General features: G+C 42.1%; 1 protein-coding gene across 2 annotated transcripts in view; it reads left to right on the top strand.

Annotated features, from left to right (window-relative positions):
• Nucleotides 1-265: 265 nt before the first annotated feature.
• LPCAT1 (lysophosphatidylcholine acyltransferase 1) overlaps nucleotides 266-11,431 on the top strand; it is a 62,696-nt gene continuing 51,530 nt past the window's right edge. The window contains exons 1-3 of one of the 2 annotated variants that reach the window (XM_061994724.1): nucleotides 266-575; nucleotides 6,869-7,011; nucleotides 8,486-8,700. In XM_061994724.1, coding sequence (XP_061850708.1) covers nucleotides 459-575; nucleotides 6,869-7,011; nucleotides 8,486-8,700 — 475 coding nt within the window. In that variant the 5' untranslated portion in view covers nucleotides 266-458. The remainder of the gene's footprint in view (nucleotides 576-6,868; nucleotides 7,012-8,485; nucleotides 8,701-11,431) is intronic. The other variant, XM_061994723.1, reaches the window with a different exon arrangement.

Here is an 11,431-nt window from a genome sequence, read left to right as displayed (position 1 = left end):
GCCGCTAGAGCCCCCTCAGCCGCCCCCGCGCCGCCACTGCCCGTGACGCCAGCGCCGCGAGCCGGGCTGCTGAGGGGGCCGCTCTCCCAGCATGCCCCGAGGGGAACGGCCCAGAGCGCGGCTGGCTGGCTGGCTGGGTGGGCGCGCGTGTACGCGCGGCGGCGGCGCGCGGCTGGGGCAGGCAGGGTGCACGCGCGCCGCGCCGCAACCCCCCCTCCCCGCGCCTCGCTTCCCCCAGTCGACGCGGAAACCGGCGCCCAGCCGAGCCGCTGTAGCCGGCGCGCGGCGCGCATGCGCGGGCCCCCAGGAGGGCGGGGGCCGGCGTCTAGTGGCGAGCGAGGTGGCACGCCGGTACCCGTTCGGTCGCCCGCTCAGTCGCCGCTACTTGGGGACTAGCGGTCGCTGCGGAGCCTCCGCGCCCTCTCCCGTGCTGGGGCCGCGCCTAGTCCTGCCACGCCATGAAGTTCAGCAGCCGCGGCCGGGGATGCTGCGTGGCCGGCAGTCGGGAGCGGGGGCCGCCGCCGCGGAGTCCCTTCGTGCACCAGCTGCGCTTCAGCCCCCTGGAGAAAGCCAAGGTAGGGGCGTGCGTGGCCTGGCCCGCCGCTTCCTGCCTCCTCCTCCTCCCGCGCGTACCCCGCGGCGCACCGGTCGGCGGGCCGCGTCCTGCGGCGGGCGGGGACACCCCGCTGCCGGCGCTTTGTGAGCCGTCGGAGGCGGCGGGACCGGGGAAATCCGGTGCATGCGTGTGTGCGCTTAAGCCGGGCTGGTGGGGGCTGCGGCGGCGCAGCGCCCGGGGCGAGCGGGCGAGCGACGGCTCCTGTGAGGCGCGGGGATAGCGGCCGCAGCAGCGCCTGCCGCTCGCAGGGCGTGTGCCTCAACTTGCTTTAGGAAAAAAAAAAATAATGCTTTTAAAGATAAAAAAAGGACAAAGGATTTGTCTTATTTTTTTAAATGGGGGCAGGAGAACGTTGCTGTGGAGGCGCTTTCGGCAACCGTCAAGTTAAGGTATGCCTGGGTCGAGGCATCCCTAGCATCTAAGTTTGGTTCCTGGGTCTGTAGTCCTTATGGCATAACGTATATTGTGCAGGTAGCATGAGATGACAGCGATCAGTATTAAAATGCAAAATTGCAGTTGCATGGCTTTTTGTTTGGGTTTGTGGGGTTTTGGTTTTTCCTCTGTGCCTCTGCCTTACCTCACACCGTGAGCGGTAGGTGGTTGGATATTCAGAGTGTATGGCCCTTGTCATAGACCTTTGGCTAGACTTGGGTCACTTGCTGGATGAGAGAGTACTGTAAAAGCCATTCTGTTAAGTTGGTCATTTCTATTACTTCCATCATTGTAATACTTCACTTCTTTAAAGATGTTGTTTCGGGGGCCTGACAGCCTACAATACCTATCAACATGGAAGTTAATGTTGATCCTCCCAGATCAAGGTGCTTTAGACCCAACTCAAAACTTTACTGAGAATGCAAATTAAATTAATTGTTGCATTGTCCTGTTGCTGTCTTGCAAAACATTGGAATGTGCCTCATGTTAAGTATCTGGCAGCCAAGGAATTTATAGTAAGCTCCAGTGGAAAAGGACTTTTTTTTTTTTTAGTCAAGTTTCCCAGTATATATTCAGTGGTTGCTGTTAACTAAATTATTGTTTGAATAGGAGAAAGAAGAAAATGTTTGTGTCATTTGCCTCATTCAGTATATAATTTGAGCTTCCTCAGCAAATCACAGTTGTAATGATTTCCATGTAACTTTTGTTTTTTAAGTCATGTTTTCTGTGTAATTAATGAGAAGTCTTTCAGGGACCGGAGAGAATCAAAGCATGTGTTCACATGGACTAAGGTTGTATCTAATTCTCACAGTAGCAATGTTTTATTTTGCAGTGTTAACACATATTTTTAATGGTACTTTTTACTTGATTATTTATAGGGAATTTAAAAAATACCATTGAGAGGACAAAGTATCAGTTTTTGCAGCGTTGAGTCTCATAGGAGCTACTAACATTGCATAGGATCTGTTACTCCTAACAGACCTTGAGCTGCATCACCAGTGAAGTGTCTGGTGGTAGAACATACCTGCCTTCCGTATGGGCAGCCCTGTACCTCTGCATGAGACATGAGCTTTGCCACTAGACCACAAGGATTTCTTATTTTCAATGAAAAGTGTAAGATGTGTTTTAAAGCTCTGTAGCTTTTTACAGTGTGCAGACCAAAGGAATCACCTCACTGAAGAGTGTGGCTCGGTCTTACTTTTTAAGTGAGCAATCTTTTATTGATGTACAGCAGCACAAGGTTCTCCAACACAACCTTTCTTGCAGCCTTATGTAAGGAAAAAGCACGCAGATTGATATACAGAACTATGATACATTTTCTTCTTTGCCTTAATCACGGTCTTCTGTCCCCTTCACTGATTACAAGGTGGACTTGAGATAGTGGCTGTTAAAGAAGAGCTGTAGAACTTTTCCACTTAGGAGAAATGTTTCTTTCCGGGAGAGGCAGACCTCTTGAATGGGGAGGTTTCTTTACAGTGAATTACGGCAGTGTGTGTTCTCTTCCATGCAGTCCTGGCCTGTTACTGAGGGTTCCATATGAAGTGTTACAGCTGAACTCACTTCCTGTTCAGCTGAGGGCACACACTGTGTCACAGATTTTTTTCTGTCCTGTGAATCTAGCAGGGGTGAGTTCCAGGATTGCAAAGCCTCTTGAGAAAGGTTAGTGTGAGGGCTAGAGGTATATGAACAAGTTGACCATAGGGGATGGGGAGACAAGAATGCTTTGTTTGACTGACTGTTGCTGAAAGCCTGCCAAATAGCCCCATTATCTTCACTACCACCTCAGCCTGCACTCTGCAAGAGGTTAGATTATTAGATTAGCTTTTTTCCCTCATTTAATACAACTCAAAGTAAATGCATTTTAGAACATTTCAGCCTGAGACTGTGGGAGAAAAAAAAAAGTATGAGGACAAAAGTAAGAGGACAAAACAACTGCAAAGAAAAACAACAGCAAAAACAAATCCATTTGTGTGCGAAGGAATTGTTCATGTCATCTTTTATTTGCTTTATAATAACTGGGAGATGACAGGAGTGTAAAAGCAGTAAGACTGTTTGAGAGCTGAGTCTCGTGCTTCCTGTAGAAATGATGGATATTTCACTCTGATCTGAGGGTGACAGTGGGCAATGTTCTTGAAGCTACCCATTTTATTTCAATGCCACAATAAAATAAAGATCCTTTTTTGGAAGGAAAAAAGACATGATTTCATTAACCCATCAGCTTTGTTCATACTAACACCTTCTGCGTAACTATCACACAAGTCAAAGCTCTGGATTTTAGTCTTGCAGAACAGGCAGATGCACTGCTGGAGCTGTCACAAGGTATTTGTAGCTTTGTTTCCCTGATACTTAAAAACATAATAAGATGCCATTTTCCTTGCTTCCAGTGTTCCTGGCCCTTTTATTGCATCAGTGCTGGTGTTCCTTTGGTGCCTTGTTGAGCTGATTTGGCCCATTAAGCCAGCATATTATTGTGTTTTTCTGTTTTCTGATAGTTTTCTCTTGCTCTGATTGCTTTTCTTTACTCTAATGAGCTCTATTGGCTGGTTGCAAGCTCAGATAAGTGCTAGAGCTAACTCAAGGATTGAGAGGAGAGTGAACAGGACCACCCTCTTTAGCAGCAATGATCTTTTAGATTGGCTTAGCTACACTTGAAAATTTCTAATCCTGTATTGATTTCCATACTTGTGTCAATTTGGAAACTTACAGAGTGAGAAAGTTTGATAGTAAGAAAATTGCTGAGAGATGAATTCCTGGCTGCTCCAATGCCATCTTTGGTAAATTGAGGCTATAGGGATGACAATAGCAAAGAAGTGAAAATGGGGCAAGAGGTAGTCTCTATGTGATATGTTTTGAAACAAATAAAAACCTCTACCATGTTAAATGCACAGTTCATTATTCTATTTTCTTTGTTCTATATGTGACCAGTAGTTTGTAAGGAATCATGGAATTTTTGCTGTGAATAAACTTTTTTTTAGTACTGTTTCTCATTGTGTTGCTAATTCAAATGACAATGTTTTATTTCAGCTTCTCTGTTAGTGAAAGGTATAATACTGAGTTTCATGCCTTCATTGTAAGTTTATACTCAAATCTGAATGCAGAGTCTCCAAATGAGAAGAACATACGATACCTGTTTAGTTTATGTGACTTACCTTACATCAGATTGAAGGCATTCTGATGGAAGAGTGGAGTACAGTTTCCTAGGGCAGCCTTCTGTTTCAAGCTCTCCTTTCTTGTTGTCCATGGGACTTTCACAGCATACACTGCAACTTCTGAAAAACTTAGGTAGGATCCTGTAGACCAGCAAATGTTAAATGAGCTGTAGTCAAAGTACTCTTGAGAGAATAGGTCATGAGCTGAACCTCCCAAGGTACAGCTCCAGATATATCTTTAGAGTTTTTTAAATATATCTCAAAACACAGGTGTTTACATATGACTTACTACTAGATAGAATTTATAATTTCAATAGAAAACATAGCTGGGTGAATATCCTAAACATGTAGAAATATAATCACCAAAATAAGATGTTTGTATAAGGTCAGACCAGGAGTGTGTGTCACACATTCTTATCTCTGGCAGTGGCCAGTGGGGACAGGTTCTTCTCTTTTCGGTCTGATACTGACGCTACTGCTGTGTCTAGGTTTTACAGGATAGAAGCTCTCTTAACCAGGAAGATGCCTGAATGTAAATGGAACTACTTTCCAAATGTTATTGTTTTTGTTGATTCCTAACCTTCCTCAGGGACTAAAGATACTGCTTTTCTCTCCTACCAAATGTCTTATGTGGATAGGTACTTTGCTGCCACCTGCTAAAAAAGAGGCTGGTGTCACTTCCAGACCCCATACACCTACGAATTTGGAACTGCGTCTTGCTGGCCATTTACACCACTACTGTTTCTGGACACAGGAGACCAAGAGGCCTTTTCTCTTTTTATGCCATCTTTTACAACCTTACAGACACAACTACTGCCTCTGTTTTGTGATGTCTCTAAAGTGACCTTAAAACCAATGATTGCTACAGAGATGCAAAGGACTGAGTAGGTCGTCACCAATCATCACTCACTTCTCCAGTTCACAGATGGCTTCGTAGTTCATGGAGCCACCTCTGTCGGTTGACAGACATGGTGGTCTTAACTATGGATGCAGAGGTGCATGAATCAGTATGACTTCAGCGTTCACCTGACCATTGCAGTTTAGGAAGTGATGCTGGTTCACCTGGGAAACTATGTGAGGAAAAAAAAAATCTTTTTTTTTCTTTCAATTCTGCAGCCTGAACCAGTTTACCCAGGGACTGGAATCCTGTGTTGAGAAGTGAGACCATGGTTTTTATCAGATGGTGGTGCTGACCTGAAGCATCACTTGAAAATCAGATGTTGCAGTGGGCTTGTAACTTATGGCTTGAAACTGGTAGCTTAGGCTTTTGCCTTGCTGTATGTTCCCTAGATCTACAGGATTATTTAGCTGTTTTGGGGAGTGAGAGGAAGCAGGAACTGATCAGTGGGAAACTAAGCTGCATGGTGACTAGGTCAGCATCAGGAAAGAGAATATGAGTAATGCTTTCCATGGAAGCCTGGAGAGGCATCAGATTAAGCACAACAGGAGATAGCACCTTATGCCTCGTTACTCATTTTTGCCCAGCCATTGTGATGCTAAGAAGCATGTTTCTACCTCATCGGGTACTCCTATGAATATGTAGCGTATTTCCTTTTGAATTATCTTTTTCTTTGTGGCCCTTCCGAATTTCATAGTGTTGTCTTCATCTTCTGCTAGCCTCCAGTGTACAGCTTGAGGAACCTTGGTACTACCCCAGTCGGCTTCAAAGAGTTTTCAATTCCCTTAACCAGTCATATGAAGCTATACCTTTCTTAACTTTGAGAGGCTTTTTTGTTTGTTTGTTTTTTCTTTCTTCCAGTCCTTTGAGTGAGAAGGATGGGACTTTTGACTCCTGGAACTGTTTCCTGGAGCATGTGGATCTTTGCACAAGATAGTCGCTAAGTTGTGTTTTCCCGAGGACAGCTGGGAAAAACTTGAAACAACTCAGGAGAGGCCCTGCTTTTGGGAGAATTCTTCCAAAGACTATGGGAGAAGTTCCAACATGCCATATTTTTCACCAAAGTTGAGGACAGATGGCTGACTGGCTGGGAATGGTGTCTCCGAGAGCTAGAGTGCTGGGAGAAGGTGCAGAAGCAACTAGATTCACTGTGGCTTCCCAGGGGAGGATTACTTCCTGAAAACCATTGATTTCCAGGGGGTTGTGCCTGTTAGCACAGACCCGAAACATGAATTTGTATGCATGCCTGGATGTTTGTCCACAGATGTCTCTGTAGGTTTCCCTCGTCTGGTTCCCCACAGCATTCTAAGAACATAAAACAGAGGAACTGGTGCCTGTCCAGTCCTGGAAGTGCTTTCCAGGTTGATCTCTATATTGCCATGTGAATGCACCCTGCTCAAGAAGTGCATATCACTGTCTGGGAGCTGCTGTGATGGACCAACTTCTCTGTAGTGTGACAAGACTTGCAACACACCTACGTGAAATATTTACTTCATGTGAAGCTCACGCAGATGTATTCACTAACAAACACGGGGTCTGAATAAGTGTGGAAAGCTAAGACGGCATTAAAGTGTGCTCTGTTACAGCTATAACAAGATGGAACACAGAATTATTACATACAACACGACAATTATTTGTTTGGAATTGAAGCATATTCTGCTGATTTTAACACTAGATATTTTTAAGTTAGGTTTTAAGATCAGTTTCTAGGATTTGCTGACTTCTTCAGTCTGACATTGTGTTAGAATAATGCATTTGTTTTGGATTTTTCAGATTGCCTTCATGACCTTGACTCTGTTTCCCATCCGACTCTTTTTTGCGGCTTTTATGATGTTGCTGGCCTGGCCTTTTGCATTTATTGCTTCGATGGGATCTGATGAGCAAGAGCTTGAAAAGCCCCTCTCCTGGTGGCGAAAGTGAGTGAATGATGTGAAATACTGAGAGAGTCATTATTTAGTTCAGCAGTTTGAAATAGAGGAGAATGAGAATGCCTGATATCTGTCCCACAGAGCTGCTTCTCTCTGCAAAAGAAAAATGTAAAAAATATTATTTAAACACTTTCCTCAGATGGGAAACTAAAAATAGCTCAATTGTTTGATTTACTGAGTGACCTAAGAATTACAGGGAGAAAACCTGATCATCTCTGGCCTGGTATCTTTATCTAGGATGTAGTGTGAAGCTTCATTATGGCATCTTTCTATTTCAATTACTTCCGTAATGTCAACTTTCTGTTATGAAGATTGACACTATGGAATGTGCCCAGATTTCATATTCTAAATTATTGTTTGAAACTGCTTCACCTCATTGCTTACTACCCTGTGATGAATTGACAGAACTTCTCTTGATTGTCTGAGTCTTGCCTCATGCTTTGGTGCTTATTAATAAGTCTGTGCTTGCTTTGATACTGAAATGCTAATTAAGGTAGAATGTAAGACGTTGTTCACCCAACTATGAAGACTGCGGTTTGGGAAGCAAGGAAGAAGTGTATCAGCTATTCTGAAGAGACCTTTAGAATTAGGAGCTGACACTAGCATTGTATTTTGTATCGCGGGAGGGAAGGTTGAGAACCACAGACGCATGTCAATTTACATTTCATTTGGTGTGATATCAATATAATAGCTAAAGGAGTAGTGGGTGCCTTTAGTCTTGCATATAGTTATTTTGAAACTTTTTAGGCTGTCCCTCCCCAATTTCGTTCCGTTTTCAGTGTCCGTCTTCAGCCTCCAGTCCATGTGATTATAACAACTTGTGGTGTTTGACTGATGGACTCTGTTGGTTTAAAGTAAATGTTTCTCTTTTTATGACTGTCAGACAGTTTAAAAAATAAGCAATCTAAACCCCCCTAAAAAGACCAAATTCAAAACACTTCAGAAGGAGATTGGGAAAAAGGAACAAAAGAAAATATTTCTAAAGCTCCCAGGTATGTTTTGTAGATAGTCCCATGTTTCTCCACTGTTTTATTTGGGTGAACTGGAACTTTTGAACCAGGGTTGTTGCATTCTAGCAGTATCCTAATAACATTTTTCAAGACTGGATTTATTACAGCTTTTTTTTTTTTGTGTTACTAGAAAACATTATTACGTGTTTTATAGACTATTAACTATTTAGTTTCTTCTGAGTCAAAAATAATTTAGTGATAAATGTTAATCTTACTATAATTAAAAAGTATTAATCCTGAGACATGAAATGAAATTGAGTGGCATCTTACTTTGAAAGTGATCTTAAATCTGCTGAGAGATAGAAAGCAAAAGGTTGGTGCAGCATTGCTGCTCCACGTAAGCAGCGGGTCCTGTCTGTACTTCTGTCATGCTTATGAAGTTTGTGTGTAATGTTTTTATTTTCGTTGTTTTAAGATATTCCTCTGGCAGCATAACTATTTTCTCTTCACAGGATAGTGGATATTTTACTGAAAGCAATCATGAGAATGATGTGGCTTGCTGGTGGATTCCACTGGATAAATGTAAAAGGCAGACGGGCATTGCCATCGGAAGCAGCAATATTAACTGTGGCTCCCCATTCTTCCTACTTTGATGCCATTCCAGTAACTATGACCTTCGCCTCCATTGTGATGAAAGCAGAAAGCAAAGATATTCCTGTTTGGGGAAGTAAGTTGGTAGATTCTCTATTTTTCAAGAACAACTGAAAATGGTTACTTAAGAAGTTTATTGGTTGTATTTGAGAAGGTCTGAAGCACACAAAAAAACCTGATATTACATATGGGGAGATTTTTGGTTTTATTGGTCTACTTTGAATGTCAGTTGGCAAATCTGGAGGGAATGTTGGGTTTTTTTCCCTTTCTCCAAAGTTGAATCATTGTACAAAGTCAAAGCAGCCCCTTAACTTAACTCTTACAGTAAGTTTGCAGTAAAATTGTGACATTTGAAGACCTGACAATTAGAAAACAAAGTTAGAATAGGACCATCAAAGCAAAGGGTGAGGCTATGGAGAAAGTCCACCAAAAGCTCTTTCTTAGTGCAAGCTGGGCTGCTATCTCAAAAATGTGTTTTAGGAATGTTGTCCTCTGACTTGAGGGAGTGCTGCTGACCCTTCATGCATCAGTAAGTTTGTTTCAGACAGGGTGTGAGAGATGAGCAAGAGTCAATTGTTGTGCACTCGGACTCAGTCATAAGAAATACAGATGTCCAAGTCAGTAGTGTTTGAGTACTGTCTTTGAAATTATCATTGTAAATTCTCACAAAGGCTTGAGAGAACTGTGGGTTTTTGGTTTTGTTTTTTTTTTTTTTTATGTAGTAATGCCAAAAAAGTGTGTAAGCTTTTAGGCTCATAGACCTCTAATCAAAGTCTATGTAGAAATGCTTTGGAAAAAAACACCGTGTTGTTTCTCTGGACCAGAAAACTTCAGAGAATCTTTCTGTGTCTCATTGTGTAGATTTCAAAGGTTAGTTTAAAAAGGATAAAAGGTTTTACTTTGGCTTTAGGTGAAAAGTCTAAACAAAAACTTTGAGTTCCTTTGCAAATAAGTGGAATCAGATTGTCAGTGTTGACATCCTCCTAAAATTTCATTAGGCAATGTGATTTCAAAAACATACTCAAAATCAGAAGCTGAGACATGGCCATAAATGGTGAACGGTTACATCTGAACCTTCATGTACGGAGTCTCTTGGTATAAAGGTCACTCTGTAAGTGGTAAAGCTCAGGCCAGAGCTGTAGCTGTATCTTGATTGCATTGAATATCTAATAGAGTTTTAGTAAAAGTTTGTGGCAATTAAAACTCAGTATAAAAATGAATAGACGCTTTGAGAAAAAGGGTGTAGGCATGTTTTTAAAAACAAATTTATACAAACAAGCATATGTGAAAACAAAAAGTAATTGAACTCCCTTGTCCAAAACTGAAAGAAGATACTGTTGTGAACTGGTATGTTGACAGTTCTGTACATATGGGGATATCCAGGCGAACTTGGGCTCTAGGAGAAATCGAGCCATAGAAACAGGGGCAGATTTATCTTCTCAGCTGACTCAATTGACTGTTTAATAATAGCTCAGCAAAATAAAATAGTCCATGTGGAGCTCTCCTTCACTTGCAGCTGGACTGTTTGGGGGACCCACAGTGGATGAGGTAATTCCAAGCCATGTTGTGTTACCGAAATGTCGTGAAAGGACAAAATGGCTTTTGGCAGAATACTGTAATAACTACTTAACCATCCCACATAATAGTTTTAGTACAGACCAGTGTGAAAGCCTGAAGAGCATCTCTAAGGATATAGAGGTCGTAGTTACACTGTATGTACCACAAATAACATATATTGAGTAGTTCAAACCATTTCCTATATATCTAGTTTAATTTTAAGGTAACTTTTAGAGAAATCAATTAAAAGTCCAGCCTTAATGCAATAATTTAAAAAAATTATTCACTTGATTAAGTTCATGTGCGAGCAAAACCAGTTACAAAAGGACAGAAAACTACTTGTAGCAATTTAATGGAATGTTACTGGAATGTACAGTGCAGTGAAGTAAGCAAATATTTTATCCTATATGTCTGCATTCACTTTGTCATGCAGGCGCAAAAGTTATCTAGTCCCTCATGAAGTCTTCAGAAAAATGACATGGAAATGAGGCATGGCAAAGGTCATAACTGGAATTCAGAGTTCAGAAGCCTTTTTTTTTTTTTTAGAGGAGTACTTTAATTACATTAGTTACAGCTGTTTGTGTTATTAAATAAATGAACCTTATTGAGAGGTAAGTAGTCACTGAAAATTTAGTAAAAACTTTACACTGTAGTTGTGATATTTTGCTGGGTTTTTTTCTTTTGCTGCTTGCAAGAGGTTTTCTGTGAGGCGGATGATCCTGACTGTCCTTTCCTCCTTTGATATAGTATTTAAATTCCATCCAATGCTATTTACATTTTTCTACCAAGACACACAAAAATATATATTTCATGTCATTGCACCATGTGGTGGTTTAGCCCTGACTGGGTGCCAGGTGCCCACCAATTTGTAATATCACTGCCCCCTAAACTGGACAAGTAAGAGAAAAATTTAAAAAAAAAAAAAAAGGAAAAAAAAGAAAAAAAAAAGAGGTTTGTGAGTCGAGATAAGGACAGGGAGATCACTCTGCAATTGGCATCACAGGCAAACCAGACTCAACTTGGGGAGAAAAGGGTTTGATTTATTAATGAACCATCAGAACAGGGAGATGAGAAATACAAATCTTAAAAAATCTTCCCCCACCCCTCCCTCTTCCCAGGAATCTCCTTCCTTCCCTCTAGTGGTGCAGGGGATAGGGGTTGCAGTCAGTTCATTACAGATGGGCTTTGCCACTGCTTCTTCTCAGGGAGAGGCCTTATCACACTTCCCAGTGCTACAGTGTGGGTTCCTT

This window comes from Colius striatus, chromosome 4 (assembly GCF_028858725.1).
Source record: "Colius striatus isolate bColStr4 chromosome 4, bColStr4.1.hap1, whole genome shotgun sequence".
In the NCBI taxonomy this organism is placed as follows: domain Eukaryota; kingdom Metazoa; phylum Chordata; class Aves; order Coliiformes; family Coliidae; genus Colius; species Colius striatus.
This window is presented reverse-complemented; position numbering and strand designations above follow the sequence as displayed.